The sequence below is a fragment of the Zingiber officinale genome, chromosome 5B (genome assembly GCF_018446385.1).
Source record: "Zingiber officinale cultivar Zhangliang chromosome 5B, Zo_v1.1, whole genome shotgun sequence".
Classification (NCBI taxonomy): domain Eukaryota; kingdom Viridiplantae; phylum Streptophyta; class Magnoliopsida; order Zingiberales; family Zingiberaceae; genus Zingiber; species Zingiber officinale.
The window spans coordinates 47,953,957-47,971,627 of record NC_055995.1 but is presented as its reverse complement, the minus strand read 5'-3'; the positions used below and the strand labels follow the sequence as shown (position 1 = coordinate 47,971,627).

Below are 17,671 nucleotides of genomic sequence, written 5' to 3'. Positions count from 1 at the left end.
TCCGCTGAACATGCCACATATTCAGCTTCCATAGTCGACAAAGCTACACAAGTTTGTTTCTTGCTGTTCCAAGAGATGGCACCACCATTCAGCAAGAATGCATAGCCTGATGTGGATTTTTTTTATCATCCAGGTCTCCAGCCCAATCTGCATCTGAATAACCTTTCAGACTCATGTCTGATCCTTGAAAATAGAGACAATAATCTGTTGTCACCTTCAGAAATCTGAATATCCTTTTTACTGCCTTCCAGTGTCTCGGTCATGGGTTTGACTGGAAGCGACTGACCAAGCCGACAACATAGTTGATATCGAGACGTGTACACAACATAGTGTACATCAAACTAGTAATAGCACTGGCATATGATTTTTTATTCATCTCAGCTATTTCCTCTGGAGTTTTAGGACACATACTCTTGCTCAACACAGTACCTTTCATAATAGGTGTATGTTCTATGTTGCAATTAGACATACTGAAATGATGTAACATCTTTTTTATATAAGACTCTTGTGACAAACCCAAAAGTCTTTTAGAACGATCTCTTATGATCTTCACCCCTAAGATGTATTCATCTTCTCCCATATCCGTTGTATTAAATTGTGATGACAGCCACTTCTTGACTTCATTCACATATACTATGTCATTTCCAACTATCAGCATATCATCAATATATAATGATAAAATGACATACTTTCCTTTTTTCCTTTTTAGGAAAACACAATGATCCTCATTAATCATCTCGAAATCATAAGATAAAATAACTTCGTTAAATCTTATGTTCCATTGTCTTGACGCTTGCTTTAGCCCATATATAGACTTTCTAAGTCTACATACTTTCTGCTCTTGACCTTCAGTAATGAAACCTTCTGGTTGAACCATATAGATTTCTTCGTCAAGATCACCATTGAGGAAAATGGTTTTTACATCCATTTGATGTAATTTCAAGTCATAATGTGCCACAAAAGCTAAAATAACTCTTATTGATACAAATTTCACTACGGGAGAAAATGTCTCTTCAAAGTCAATACCCTTCATTTGGGTATATCCTTTTGCAACTAAACGAGATTTGTATCTGTTAATCGATCCATCTGCTTTTCTCTTTATTTTGAGAATCCACTTATTCCCAATAGCCCTTCGGCCCGGAGGAAGATCGACTAAGTCCCAAACATGATTTTGAATCATGGACTCCATCTCTTCAATCATTGCAGCTTCTCATTTTTCTCTAACTCTACATCCCAATGCTTCCTCAATGGATTGAGGTTCATCATCGTCAATTGGAAGTGTAATCAATGCCTCATTCTCAATATCAAACCTTTTCTTAGGTTTGATCTTGCGAACACTTCTTCGTAAGTTGGGTTGTTGAGAGGTCAACTCATGACTCGGCATATCACTCCCACTCGGTTGATTAGACTCAGGTATCCCTTTTGACACCTCTCTTGTTGATAATATCTCATCCTCCTCAAATAGAGGAACATTTTTATCAACATCACCTCTGATTAAGAACTCTGTTTCGAGAAAAGTCGCATCTCTCGAGTCTATTTCGGAGATGATTCCATCTACTTGCTCACCTATGAAAACATAACCTTTGGAGGTTTCATGATATCTTATAAAGATACATTTCTTACCTCTAGGCCCTAGTTTTCCATACTTGTGAGAACTATCATGAACATAAGCAGCTGACCCCCAGGGTCTCAGATTACTCAAATCTGATTTTCTGCCTGTCCAACGTTCATATGGGGTAGATAGAACTGACTTTGAAGACACTTTGTTAAGTATATAGGTTGTAGTTAATAATGCATCTCCCCAATAGGAGATCAGTAAATTAGCTTGCACCATCATAGACCTAACCATTTCAAGAAGAGTCCTATTTCTTTTTTCAGCTACCCCATTTTGCTGTGGAGTTCAAGGGATTGTAGTTGTCTAATAATCCCTCTATCATTACATATTGTCTTGAACATATCAGACAAATACTCCCCTTCACGGTCAGTGTGTAAAGTCTTAACTTTACGTTCCGTTTGATTCTCAACTTCGTTCATATAACGAATGAAGCAATCCAATGCTTCAGATTTGTGAGAAATCAAATACACATGACCGAACCTAGAGAAATCATCAATAAATGTAATGAAATAGGAAGCTCCATGTCTAGCCTTCACATTCATTGGACCACAAATATCCGAATGAATTAACTGCAATGTTGATTCAGATCTTATAGCCTTACCAAATGGTTTCCTAGTTGCTTTTCCAGCAAGACAATGCTCACATATAGACAATTGAATCTTAGCCCGAGTGCCCAATAGACCCTCTCTAGCCAACCGATTCATACGTTCTTGTCCTATGTGTCCTAATCTAGCATGCCAAACCTCATCAGTTATATCTGCATCACTAGTTAAAACAATGTTTGAAAAATAATCATCAATAGCATAATTGACATCTGGTTCTACATCAAGAACCATAAAATCACTTGTTAAAAAATCATGTCCAATTGACACTGAGTCAATCTTAAGTTCAACAGACCGATTGTAAAAAGTAATATAATACCCTAAATCAAGAAGACATGTTACGGAAACAAGATTCCGTCGAATTTCAGGAGCATACAGGACATCATGTAGAAACAAAACTCTACCACCACGGAGGTTGAGTTTGCAAGTGCCGACTCCTTTGACTTCAACTCTTGCATTGTTTCCCACATAGATCCACTTGTTGCTAGCTGGTACCCGACGGTACTCAACAAATGTAACTCGTCCCCGAGCTACATGGTTGGTTGCTCCCGAATTTATAATCCACAAAGGATAAGAATCAGCTAACAATACTGAACTAGCGATAAAATGCTCTAGAAAAGAAGACACGCTTGGTTTTACCTTTTTCGGCTCAGTACACTGCCGAGCGAAGTTACCCTTTTTGCCGCAGTTAAAACAAGTCAACTTGTTTTTAGGTTTCTTTCCAATCTTCTTTACTATCTTCTTGATTAGGCCTTGTCCCACAACAGCAGCTTCCCTCTTCTTTCCCTTCCCTTTCTTGAACCATTTCTTTTTCTTGGATCCATATGATCCTGCAGAACCTACAGCCACATAGGCTTGTCCAGAAATCCTTGCGGATTCAACTCTCTCCACCTCCAATTTTACATGACGTGAGACGTCAGTGAAACTCTTAATACTCTCACTGTGAGTTAGGGTCTGCATCATGGTCTCCCAAGAATCTGGAAATGAACGAATAACTGCTTGAACCCATTGTTCATCAGTCAACTCATGACCAGCAGTTTTAAGCTCCCGAATCATGTTCAACATCTCCCTGAGGTGTTGAACCATTGATACATTCGGACGCTTTTTCCAGTTGTCAAACTTGATTGTCAGCTAGCGAAGCTTGCTCAGACTTACTCCACTATATTTTTCTTTAAGGGCTACCCAAACTGCATGAGCCGAAAGGTACGACTCATACTCAAAAGCTAGGTCGTCTACCATTGAACTAATCAATATGCCCTTTGAGTGGAGTCCTTTTTCTTCCATGCCTTATAGGCATCAAGATCTCGTCTGTGTTGTGCAGTGGGGCCATCTACAGGTACTTCCATAACTTGATTTACAGCCTCTAGAACTTCTTGTTCCTCAAGTACATATTGTATCCTGAGGTGTCAGATCTTATAGTTATCCCCATTAAGTTTTTCACCTTTGTTGAGTTCAGCTATTATGTTTTTGGTTACCATAATCTATCATAAATAAACACATTATTTAGTATTCAGTGTAAATCATATGCATGCAATTTATGATTGACTCAATATTACTTTGAGTTGGTTTATAAAATCAAGTGGCAACTATGTTTTCACTTATCATTCGTATGACCAATCAAATTAATATTAATCAATTCTATTATATACATCCCAACAAATGAACTGATCATTTTTAATATCATGAATTCTTTAATTAAATGGACTAATCATTTAATATATCATGATTTCTTTAATTAAATGAACTAATCATTTAATACATAATGAACTAATCATGCATCATGTCAAGTAAACAGCATAAATAAATAAACATATCATTAACATAAAATTATGCTGCATAATGTTAACATATAACCAACTGACATGAATAAAATGGACTAACATTGTTCATACATAATGAAAATAACAGAACCCTAGAAAACTAGATAGGCAACTACCATTCTCACTATTACAGACACTATGTAGTGGCCAAAATAATCCCTCTCAGCCTGGACTCATTTGGGGTAATCTCAAGCAGGACAGCTTCAAGATTCTCTATACGATCCACCACACACTCTCCTAGATCCTCTTCAAATTCATCTGGATCCTCCTCTAGATCTTCAGAATCTTCTGAATCCTCTTCAGATTCTTCAGGATCTTCCTCTGGATCTACAGGATCTTCTGAATCCTCCTCAGATTCATCTAGATCCTCCTCTGGATCTTCAGGACCCCAATAGAGATGAAGTAACTGTCTGCACATCTCTGAATACGAGATGTGCCCATCATAATCATCCCAAAGTTGGAATGCTATCTGCCTAAGATTTTTCGACAGTGAATAGACTAGAGTCCATCTCCTGTGTGTGTCTTGGACTGGAAACTCTTCTCGCTCGAGTTTCCAGAACAACCGATCGAGCTGACCAATAAGCCATCCGAGTCCTTGAACAGGGTCGAAATCAAGCTCCTTAATCTCCTCCCAAAGCTAATGTTGTCGTAAATCACGACTAGGCATCTGAAAAATTAAAAATAAATAAGTCAATACAAAACCGACTAACTAGTAAAAAACCGGCTTATTTTAATTTATACAGCATAGTACCAACATAATAAATCAAGAAAAACAAATCTTCTCGATTTTCAAGAGTTCAAGTCGACAATTAGAACTAATCTAATTGGTCAGACCCATTGGATCAGTTGATTAGTGATCCAGATCCTAAGCTTGGTCCATTGTCCTTAATTAGAACTAATCTAATTGGACGGAGATTTTTGTACCTATGTTCTGTTACTGTTTAATCTAAGTCCATTTCTACCAATTTTAGACTTATTGATCAAACTCAGGTCCGTTTGATCAAACCAATGTCCATTGGTTTAAGTCTGACTGATTAGAACAAATCTAATCATTTTGATCAAATCTGGGCCAATAGAACAAATCTGGTCATATGATCATATAATCAACCCAAATTGATTTCGGGTTTGGATCAAATTTGTTCGATTAAACCAACTAATGATTTAAACTTGAACCGGATCTAAATGGACCAAAATTATTCTAGACCATTTATCATAAATGATGAATTAATTGAACTCAATATTCAATTAATTATCGCATGTAAATAAAATTAATGCTAACAGTATACATTATTTGGCAAACAAAAATTATACTTTAATTAAAAAACATAAACATATTATGTTTCTTAATTTCAAATGCATGCAGTAATTTATAATAAACATTACCATTTCTTTTTTTATAAATCTACTGTTTTGTAAAATATTTGCATACTGTTTTGCAAAATATTTGTATGCATGAATATGTGGGAACTTATTTGTTCACAGTTTTTTTTTTATAAACATAAAAAAAAACACTTACGTCTTTTGCACCGTGCTTCACAAATGTACGTTTTTTCTGCCGACGCCATGCCCACGATCGACCACGTCGATGCTGCGCCTCGCCCATAGCCTCCATGCAACCGTAACAGATACAGTCGCTGGCCACGAAGGCCAATCTCCGACCTATTAGTATGGTCGCCGGTCACTGCCGTCGTCGGCAAATCCATGCAGCGTTGCGATTTTACAAATTTGGCACAACGTATATGCTACGACACATTAGTCGTGCAAAACAGTGACGGAAAATAACGAAGCGATATAGAAAATTTCCAAACAGAGATTTCATAATTCGTCTCTAAACATTTAGAACTAACACAACTCTGATATCATTGTAGAAAATTCTAAATGCATGAAAAGAGGAATTAAATTAAAGCGGTAAAAATTTACAGCGATCTCCCGCAAATCCGCAATCGGCAATGACGAAACTCGCTGTCGGAAGAGCGATCACAGGATCGAAAAGCCCTCCGTAATTCCACAAACCAAATCCCACCGCCTTGAATATTCTCCTTGCTTACTCTGGTCTCCAACTCACTAATGATCCTTTGTATAAGGAAATAAACCAGGGGCATAATGGACTTTTTCATTATGAGTAGTGGAGAACGTGGGTCATATTCCCATATCCCCACTATCCCCATTTCCATCAGTTTCTTCTCCATTTGTCCATAACTGCTGCAAACCAACGGCTCCAGATAAGGCTGCTCGCTCACAACAACCAGGCCAAGTAACCAATTGCAGCCTTGCGAAGAAGCTTAGTACGACCTCATGGAGGCTAAGCCTGGCCGTGAGGCCACTACTAGCTCACAAGAACCTCGTGGAGATCAAGCCTGGCAGCGAGGCCCCTAAAACCTCATGACGACCTTGCAGAAGCCAACCCTAGCCACAATGTCACTGCAGGCTATATATATAGCATAAACTACAAGTGCGTTTTTATAGCCATGATAAGAATCTTGTATCTCAGAAAACGAAAAATCCATACAAAATATATATATATATATATATATATAATCGACCTCTAAACTCCGTGTTTTACGATTTTATGAAAGATCAATAAATTGGTAATTCTCTTCTTTCTTCAGTTCTACTGCATGGAGCTGTTCAGTTGTCCCGGTAAGGATGTCTTCGGAAGCCGCAACCGAGGTCGAAGCTGCAGTGGCTGCTACCAGTAGAGCTTCAGCATCAGGACTTTGTGTCGGACCTTTTCGATGTGTTAGCAAAATGTCACCTGTGGATGATGGGTCCTGAATTGGGTGCATGGTGACTGCTTTTGGACTTCTTGGGGGACTGGCATTGGGTGAACCCTGTGTGTTCTTTTTTTTCTTCATGGCAGTTTGGTGCCATTTCTTTATAGCTTTGGATGTTTGCTCGTCGAAGATAGATCTTTTCATGTGTGAACCCATCTGAAACCAGCCGAAGAAAACATAAGAAGAAAATGTAAATGTTAGCATTAACATCAACACACCAAAAATCTAATCGTTCTATTTTCATATAATTATTAGTGAAGATAAAAAATAACTAAATTGTCCAAACTATCCATTAGATAAGTCAAGCCCTACGAGATGCTAACTCATGTGACCAAAAGGTCGTTATCTTCGATTCTGGCAATTTACCAGTCAGCCTAAACTTCTAATGAGCTAAACCAATTTTAAGTGGTTCGAACACCATTCCTGATCCTCATCGCTACTAACACCTAACCAATCATATCGTCATTGTTTGATGTCAAAGATAATTATCTAACCTTGACTAATTAATTTGTCAAACCTCAATTCTAAATTGCAAAAAAGGTCGACATGAAGAAATATTTAGATACTGATAGAGGTACCTTAGTTCATATTAATGAAGCATTAAATCAATAGCTTGATCATTAACATTCAATTTGACACAACCACATTGACAACTACGTTGGATACATGCTCAGTCTTTTGGTCTCACGACCATGAGGTCTTCCCATACCATATTGAATATAAAACTTTTCAATTTGTGGTGGAAATGACAAGATTAAATCCTTTTTAACAATGTAACTCACATATTTATAGTAAACATGTTAGTTAAAGCCCTAGAGCCAATCATTTGATAATTGTATGGACTCATTGTATCATATTCTTGTATATTAATAAAGGCATTTGGATTTTGATTATTATACTTATTTGTATTGGTGCCAAATAAACTAAATATAATAATGTCCTTGAGTAGATGGTTCTCACCTATATCAATCGGTTAGTTGAAACGATAGTGAGATGATATAGGGAACACTACTCTAAATCATTCCTAGTCGAGTATTAACATTCAGGGACAATGTTAATGCAATAAGACTAGCATGTAGGTCAACTCGATGACTTGATCTCACAAGTCATGGATATGGAGATATCAAGTTGACACATGGGTATGCATTGGAGAATGTATACTGAATGACCCGCCATGAGAAAGTATCATGGATCATTATATGAGTGTCATATACTTTCTCATGTGGCTATTAGTATGACTACTAGTCCTTAGACCTGAAGTCACCATAGATCCCTACATAAGGAGTTATGTACTTTGGTTTCGTCAAACGTCACCCGTAACTGGGTGGACTATAAAGGCGATTACTGGGTATATAACGAATTATGCAGAGGGATGTGAGTGATGTAGATGGGATCTATCCCTCCCATATGACGGGAGCGACATCGGTATTCTTGATAGAGTGAGACCACGAAGTGCATGGCCATGCCCAAATGAGTAAATATAGGATATTGAGCTCATTTGATTTAGTGAGTCTACTTGGAGTTCAAGATTTAGATTGGTCAGAGGATGACACGGTCTATGCCTCACTTTGATCAATCTAGATGTCTAGGATAGAAGGACACTTGTCATATATTGTGAGGAGTCACAATTAGTAGTCACAAGGTGATGTCGGATCTCGATATTCTTGTAACTTGGGTAGTAATGATGTGTTGCTAGATACCGCTCATTACTTATGCTCCTAAATGGGTTTAGGGCATTGCCAACGTTACAAGAACCTATAGGGTCACACACTTAGGACAATTAGATGGAGATTATGTTCATATGATGAACCAAGAGGATTAGAATCATTTGATGAATCAAATTGGATTAAGAGTAATCCTAATTGGGCTAACTTGAGTTTGACTCAAGTTGATTCATGTGTTCAATGAGTCTAATTTAGATTTTGACTCATTGAATCAATTTAATTAAATGAATTAGATTCATTATATTAAGTTGGCTTGAATCAAATGGTTGGATTCGATCAACCATGGAAGAGATTTGGTCAAGTTTGACTTGACTTGAGAGGAAGATTAAAAGTCAAGTTAGACTTGACTTTATGCCACCTCATTGGTGAGTTGGCATTGAAGTGGACCAATGATGTTACTCCACATCATCATGGGTGCCACCTCATGGAAGTTACAAAGCCATTTTCTTAATAACTTCACATTAATTGCATTTAATGGGGAGTTACACTATGGGAAGTGGCCGGCCACTTTTGGTTTGAATGGGAATTCATTTTTCATTCAAGTGTGTATCTTCTTCCTTCTTCCTCTCAAGCTCTCCCTCTCCCTCTCCTCCTTGCTTGACCGAATCTTACCAAGGTGCTAGCACACCTTTGTGTGAGGTTTTCTCCACCTACGTGTCCGTGTGGATACTTCTAGAGGACCGACGCTTGACGGTCTAGAGATCCGGCAATTCCTTGGACGACCGGGAACGCGAAAGGGCACGCTTCAAGGTATACTTCTTAACACATAGATCTAGGAGTAGATCTAGAAGTTTCGAAACTCGTACTTGTATTTCATTCGGTTTTTCCTTGCACGGATCTACGGCTTTGGGTAATTCGGGGTTTCCGCGACGCGAAAAGCGGTTTTCGCGGCCCGAAAAACCCAACAGTGGTATCAGAGCCACGTGCAAGGCTTGTACGAGTTTAATTTTTGATTTTATGAAAACTAAACCTTCTGTGATTTTCTGTAAAATTTAGTTTTTTATGTTTTTATGGGTAATTTTTCCGTAGAAGCGAAGCACAAGTATCTCGGCACTTGTAGGCTTCGGCTACCGGGAAGTTTTTCCTTAAACGGCTTCGTTTTGCCCCAAATCCGTTTGGGACAGCGGGCTTGGGTGCCATTAGATCGCAAAGGAGCAACTCACGATGGTTAGATCGTGGGTAGGGGTACTGCCCCTAACCCCGCAAGGGGATTTGCTCTGTGATTGCACCCGAAATCGCTAAAAACGAACCTGCCGAGAAGATTTTTCCGAAACGGCAATGTCTCGACTCAAATCGTTTTGGGACAGCGAGTTTAGGCGCTGTTGGATCGCAAAGGAACCCTCGCGATGGTTAGATCGCGGGTAGGGGCGCTGCCCCTGGCCCCGCAAGGGGATCCGTTCCGCGATTGCGCCCGAAACCGCTAAACGGGACCGCCGGGAAATTTTACTCGTAAAAATTGTAAAAAATTAATTTTAAAATTATAGAAAATTATGAAAATATATAATTTTGAATTATATATTAATTTTGTGATAGTCATGGCCCAAAAACCCAATATGATTAGATTGTGTTGTAATTCATAATACGGCCTGCGTGCCGTTATGTGTTTGCGCGTGTTGTATGTTTTTATTTTTCCGCGACCTGCGCGTCGTGCCTTTCTCATATATTCTGGTTGTAAATTAGATTTAGACTCGAATGTAACTCGAGTTTCAAATTGTAATGTACAAATTGGAGCGGTGGAGGGTCCACACGAGACGGAGTTCCGAGGCGGGTACGAGCAACACAAGATGGTCAAAGGGAGGAGCTTGGAGAAGCTGATAACCCTAGGTTGACCATTCGATCTTCTCATTGGCTTGAGAAGATCATAGTGGGGCCATGACTAAATCACAAATAGATTAATTAGTTAATTGCTTATGTATATGATGCATGTTTAATAAGTAATTAATTAATTAGTGCCTTACGATTAGATTAGATCTAAGTTGTGCACATGATGCACCCTTGCGATTAGATTAGATCTAAGTCGTGCACAAGATGCATCCTTTTCGATTAGATTAGATCTCGATCGAACCAACTCTAAATGCCTAACCGTGCCGTGATACCTATCACTACCTCGATCACATGTATTGTTGAATCTGCCAAAGCAGAGCAATACATATTATCTTGGTAGGGTACGGAGGGACAATCTTGGTCCCGCCTATCAACGCATGGGTAAATACAAACTCAATTAGATTGAGTATTCCTAGTTGCTCGGTTAGATCGAGTCAACTATAGGCATTCTTTCAACGGTTGGAAAGATAGATCAAAATCACATCTATATTAACTCTCGGGCGTATTAGCCAAAGCTAACTCGAGTTTTAATATAAATGCGGATATTAATTTTATAAACAAGAGTTGCATAGAGATGTAATTGGTAATCGTTACCTACCGATCATACTAAGCCTTGGGCGATAGCCAAAGCTAACTCAAGGGTTAGTATGATGTGGATCTTGTCCCACAAGAATTATAGAATTCAGTGGGAGCATCATTTAATTAAAGGCCTAATTAAATGATTTTAAAAGAATATGATATTTATTTCTACTTTTATTCTGTTGTAGATAACCATGACGTCAAATACGAACACTTTCTCCCTGCGATCTGTCCTTGAGAAGGACAAGCTCAACGGAGCAAACTTCCTGGACTGGTACAGGAACTTGAGAATAGTTCTCACTCAGGAATGTAAACTGTACGTTCTGGAGCAGCCCATTCCGGAGGCTCCTCCTGCCAATGCCCCGCGAGCTGACAAAGATGCTTACAAGAAGCATCAAGATGACGCATTAGATGTGTCTTGTCTAATGCTCGCGACCATGAACTCTGAGCTTCAGAAGCAACACGAGTTAATGGGCGCTTACGATATGGTTGAACATCTTCGTCAACTATATCAAGGTCAAGCGAGGCATGAGAGATTTGAGATCTCAAGGGCACTGTTTCAGTGCAAGATGTCAGACGGGGCTCCTGTAGGCCCATATGTACTCAAAATGATTGGGTACATAGAGAACCTACAAAGGTTGGGGTTCCCACTTGGCCAAGAGCTGGCCACTGACCTGATCTTGCAATCCTTGCCGGATAGCTATAGTCAATTCGTTCTAAACTACAATATGAACGAGATTGACAAGCCACTGCCCGAGCTGCTTAGCATGTTAAGAACTGCTGAGCTAAACCTTAAGAAGGCTAAGCCCAACACTGTTATGATGGTTCAGAAACATAAGGGCAAGGGCAAGCCCAAAGGCAAGGGAAAGTCCCAAGCCAAGGGCAAAGGCAAGGCACTGAAGCCTAAAGGAGGGGTCGCCAAGGATGCTACCTGCTTCCACTGCGGTCAGACCGGGCACTGGAAGAGAAACTACAAAGTGTATCTGGAAGATCTTAAAAAGAAGAGAAGTGAGACTTCCACTTCATGTATATATGTTATAGAAGTCAATCTATCTATTTCTACATCATGGGTATTAGATACTGGATGTGCTTCTCACATTTGTACTGATGTGCAGGCGCTGAGAAATAGCAGGGCATTGACAAAGGGCGAGGTGGACCTACGAGTAGGCAATGAAGCACGGGTTGCTGCTGTTGCTGTAGGGACTTATTTTCTATCTCTGCCCTCTGGGCTTGTATTAGAATTAGATGAATGTTGTTATGTGCCTGTTTTGACTAAGAACATTGTATCAGTTTCTTGTTTAGACAAGAAAGGTTTCTCGTTTACAATAAAGAACAAATGTTGTTCCGTCTATTTAAACGATATGTTCTATTGTAGTGCACCTCTAATAAACGGACTCGACATTCTAGATCTTGAGAGCCCTATTTATAACATAAATACCAAGAAGTTTAAGTCAAATGACCTGAACCAAACTTATCTCTGACACTGTCGCTTAGGTCATATAAATGACAAGCGCTTATCCCAGTTCCATAAGGATGGTTTGCTGGACTCATTTGATTTTTGAATCATATGAGATATGCGAGTCATGCCTACGAGGCAAGATGACCAAGAGTCCCTTTAGTGGGCACAGCGAGAGAGCGACCGATTTGTTAGGACTCATACATAGTGATGTATGTGGCCCTTTCAATGTCGCTGCTAGAGGCGGTTATAGGTACTTCATCACATTTACTGATGACTTCAGTAGATATGGTTATGTGTATTTGATGACACATAAATCTGAATCCTTTGAAAAGTTCAAAGAATTCAAGAAAGAAGTACAGAACCAGCTTGACAAGAGTATTAAGGTACTTCGATCAGATCGAGGTGGTGAATACTTAAGCCATGAGTTTCGTGACTACTTAGCTGAGTGTGGGATTTTATCTCAACTCACTCCTCCTGGAACACCACAGTGGAATGGTGTATCCGAAAGGAGGAATCGTACCTTATTAGATATGGTACGATCTATGATGAGTCACACAGATCTTCCGACATATCTATGGGGATATGCTCTAGACACGGCAACTTTCATTCTCAACCGAGTTCCATCCAAGGCCGTGATAAAGACACCATATAGGATATGGACTGGGAGAGATGCCCAGGTGTCTTTCATGAGGATTTGGGGCTGTGAGGCTTACGTACGACGTCAAGTCTCAGACAAATTAGGACCCAAATCCGACAAGTGCTATTTCATCGGATATCCCAAGGAAACTAAGGGATATTACTTCTACATTCCCAAGGTAGTTGTGGCAAAGACTGGGGTCTTTCTAGAAAGGGACTTTGTTTCTAGAAAGACTAGTGGGAGCGCGTTCGATCTTGAAGAAGTTCAAGATGCGAACAATAGCACTGATGCCTCGATGGAAATTGAACTGGAACCACAAAGTGTTGTGGATGATGCTGTTCCACAAGGAGTTGAGGAACAACAACCGGTTCAAGTAGACATACCTCTTCGCAGGTCTGATAGGGTACGTCGTCAGCCTGAGAGATACTCATTTCTCTTGTCAGACCATGATGACGTTATGCTCATAGAGGATGAGCCTACCACCTATCGGAAGCTGTGATGAGACCAGATTCCGAGAAATGGCTAGAAGCCATGAGATCCGAGATGGAATCCATGTACACCAACCAAGTATGGACTTTGGTTGATCCACCTGAAGGAGTAAAACCCATTGGGTGTAAGTGGGTCTTTAAGAGAAAGACTGACATGGATGGACTTATCTATAAGGGTCGCTTGGTAGCTAAAGTTTTCAAGCAGATTCATGGTATTGACTATGATGAAACCTTTTCTCCAGTAGCGATGTTTAAGTCCATTCGGATCATGCTTGCTATTGCAGCTTACCATGATTATGAGATCTAGCAGATGGACGTCAAAACCGTGTTTCTGAATGGAAACCTACTCGAGGATGTGTACATGACACAACCTGAGAGTTTTGTAGATCCACAACATACTAGCAGAGTATGCAAGTTGCATAGGTCCATTTATGGACTAAAGCAGGCTTCTCGGAGCTGGAATCTTCGATTCGATGATGCAATCAAATAGTTTGGTTTCATCAAGAACGAAGATGAACCTTTTGTCTACAAGAAGGTTGTAGGGGACATAGTTGTCTTCCTCATATTATATGTGGATGACATACTACTCATTGGGAAGGACATCCCTATGCTTCAGTCTGTCAAGACCTGGCTAGGGAGTTGCTTCTCAATGAAGGACTTAGGTGAGGCATCTCGCATTCTAGGGATACAGATCTATAGAGATAGATCTAAGAGATTGCTTGGCCTAAGTCAGAGTACATACATTGACAAGGTACTCCTTCGGTTTGTCATGCAGAACTCCAAGAAGGGATTTCTGCCGATGTCACATAGCGTGAGTCTTTCGAAGACTCAAGGTCCCTCTTCTAGAGAGGAGAGAGACCGCATGGATCAGATCCCTTATGCCTCAGCCATAGGATCGATCATGTACGCCATGCTATGTACTCGACCTGATGTCTTGTATGCTTTGAGCATGACGAGCAGATACCAGTCAGATCCAGGTGAAAGTCACTGGACAGCGGTCAAGAATATTCTTAAGTACTTAAGAAGGACTAAAGAATATTTCTTAATATATGGAGGCAATGATGAACTAGCTGTAAAGGGTTACAGTGATGCTAGCTTCCAGACCGACCAGGATGACTATAGATCGCAGTCGGGGTTCGTATTTTGCATTAATGGTGGTGCTGTCAGCTGGAAGAGTTCGAAACAGGATACAGTAGCTGATTCTACAACAGAAGCCGAGTATATTGCTGCATCAGAGGCAGCAAAGGAGGCAGTTTGGATCCGCAAGTTCATCACTGAACTTGGGGTGGTTCCTAGCATCGCTCACCCAGTTGAGCTCTATTGTGACAACAATGGAGCTATAGCACAGGCGAAGGAACCTCGCTCACATCAGCGGACCAAGCACATACTACGGGCGCTTCCATCTCATTCGAGAGATTATCGATAGAGGAGATGTGAAGATTTGCAGAGTACCTACAGAGGCTAACATCGCAGATCCCTTGACTAAGGCTTTGACACAGAGAAAGCATGATGGTCACACTAGGTCATTAGGCCTTAGAGCCTATACTGATTGGCACTAGTGCTAGTGGGAGATTATTAGTTAGAGCCCTAGAGCCAATTATTTGATGATTGTATGGACTCATTGTATCATATTCTTGTATATTAATAAAGGCATTTGGATTTTGGTTATTATACTTACTTGTATTGGTGCCAAATAAACTAAGTATAATAATGTCCTTGAGTAAATGGTTCTCACCTATATCAATCGGTTAGTTGAACCGATAGTGAGATGATATAGGGAACACTACTCTAAATCATTCCTAGTCGAGTATTAACATTCAGGGACAATGTTAATGCAATAAGACTAGCATGTAGGTCAACTCGATGACTTGATCTCACAAGTCATGGATATGGAGATACAAAGTTGACACATGGGTATGCATTGGAGAATGTATACTGAATGACCCGCCACGAGAAAGTATCATGGATCGTTATATGAGTGTCATATACTTTCTCATGTGGCTATTAGTATGACTACTAGTCCTTAGACCTGAAGTCACCATAGATCCCTACATAAGGAGTTATGTACTTTGGTTTCGTCAAACGTCACCCGTAACTGGGTGGACTATAAAGGCGATTACTGGGTATATAACGAATTATGCAGAGGGATGTGAGTGATGTAGATGGGATCTATCCCTCCCATATGACGGGAGCGACATCGGTATTCTTGATAGAGTGAGACCACGAAGTGCATGGCCATGCCCAAATGAGTCAATATAGGATATTGAGCTCATTTGATTTAGTGAGTCTACTTGGAGTTCAAGATTTAGATTGGTCAGAGGATGACACGGTCTATGCCTCACTTTGATCAATCTAGATGTCTAGGATAGAAGGATACTTGTCATATATTGTGAGGAGTCACAATTAGTAGTCACAAGGTGATGTCAGATCTCGATATTCTTGTAACTTGGGTAGTAATGATGTGTTGCTAGATACCGCTCATTACTTATGCTCCTAAATGGGTTTAGGGCATTGCCAACATTACAAGAACCTATAGGGTCACACACTTAGGACAATTAGATGGAGATTAGGTTCATATGATGAAACAAGAGGATTAGAATCATTTGATGAATCAAATTGGATTAAGAGTAATCCTAATTGGGCTAACTTGAGTTTGACTCAAGTTGATTCATGTGTTCACTGAGTCTAATTTAGATTTTGACTCATTGAATTAATTTAATTAAATGAAATAGATTCATTATATTAAGTTGGCTTGAATCAAATGGTTGGATTCGATCAACCATGGAAGAGATTTGGTCAAGTTTGACTTGACTTGAGAGGAAGATTAAAAGTCAAGTTAGACTTGACTTTATGCCACCTCATTGGTGAGTTGGCATTGAAGTGGACCAATGATGTTACTCCACATCATCATGGGTGCCACCTCATGGAAGTTACAAAGCCATTTTCTTAATAACTTCACATTAATTGCATTTAATGGGGAGTTACACTATGGGAAGTGGCCGGCCACTTTTGGTTTGAATGGGAATTCATTTTTCATTCAAGTGTGTATCTTCTTCCTTCTTCCTCTCAAGCTCTCCCTCTCCCTCTCCTCCTTGCTTGACCGAATCTTACCAAGGTGCTAGCACACCTTTGTGTGAGGTTTTCTCCACCTACGTGTCCGTGTGGATACTTCTAGAGGACCGACGCTTGACGGTCTAGAGATCCGGCAATTCCTTGGACGACCGGGAACGCGAAAGGGCACGCTTCAAGGTATACTTCTTAACACATAGATCTAGGAGTAGATCTAGAAGTTTCGAAACTCGTACTTGTATTTCATTCGGTTTTTCCTTGCACGGATCTACGGCTTTGGGTAATTCGGGGTTTCCGCGACGCGAAAAGCGATGGTATCAGAGCCACGTGCAAGGCTTGTACGAGTTTAATTTTTGATTTTATGAAAACTAAACCTTCTGTGATTTTCTGTAAAATTTAGTTTTTTATGTTTTTATGGGTAATTTTTCCGTAGAAGCGAAGCACAAGTATCTCGGCACTTGTAGGCTTCGGCTACCGGGAAGTTTTTCCTTAAACGGCTTCGTTTTGCCCCAAATCCGTTTGGGACAGCGGGCTTGGGTGCCATTAGATCGCAAAGGAGCAACTCACGATGGTTAGATCGTGGGTAGGGGTACTGCCCCTAACCCCGCAAGGGGATTTGCTCTGTGATTGCACCCGAAATCGCTAAAAACGAACCTGCCGAGAAGATTTTTCCGAAACGGCAATGTCTCGACTCAAATCGTTTTGGGACAGCGAGTTTAGGCGCTGTTGGATCGCAAAGGAACCCTCGCGATGGTTAGATCGCGGGTAGGGGCGCTGCCCCTGTCCGTTCAGCGATTGCGCCCGAAACCGCTAAACGGGACCGCCGGGAAATTTTACTCGTAAAAATTGTAAAAAATTAATTTTAAAATTATAGAAAATTATGAAAATATATAATTTTGAATTATATATTAATTTTGTGATAGTCATGGCCCAAAAACCCAATATGATTAGATTGTGTTGTAATTCATAATACGGCCTGCGTGCCGTTATGTGTTTGCGCGTGTTGTATGTTTTTATTTTTCCGCGACCTGCGCGTCGTGCCTTTCTCATATATTCTGGTTGTAAATTAGATTTAGACTC

The 17,671-nt window shown here is 40.1% G+C and overlaps 1 protein-coding gene across 1 annotated transcript in view; it reads right to left on the bottom strand.

Moving 5' to 3' along the window:
• Positions 1-6,582: 6,582 nt before the first annotated feature.
• The window catches only part of LOC121987383 (MLO-like protein 9), a 94,309-nt gene continuing 83,220 nt past the window's right edge, over positions 6,583-17,671 (bottom strand). Inside the window, exon 16 of the mRNA XM_042541204.1 lies at positions 6,583-6,967. Within this exon, the coding sequence (XP_042397138.1) occupies positions 6,605-6,967 (363 nt within the window). The 3' untranslated portion in view covers positions 6,583-6,604. The remainder of the gene's footprint in view (positions 6,968-17,671) is intronic.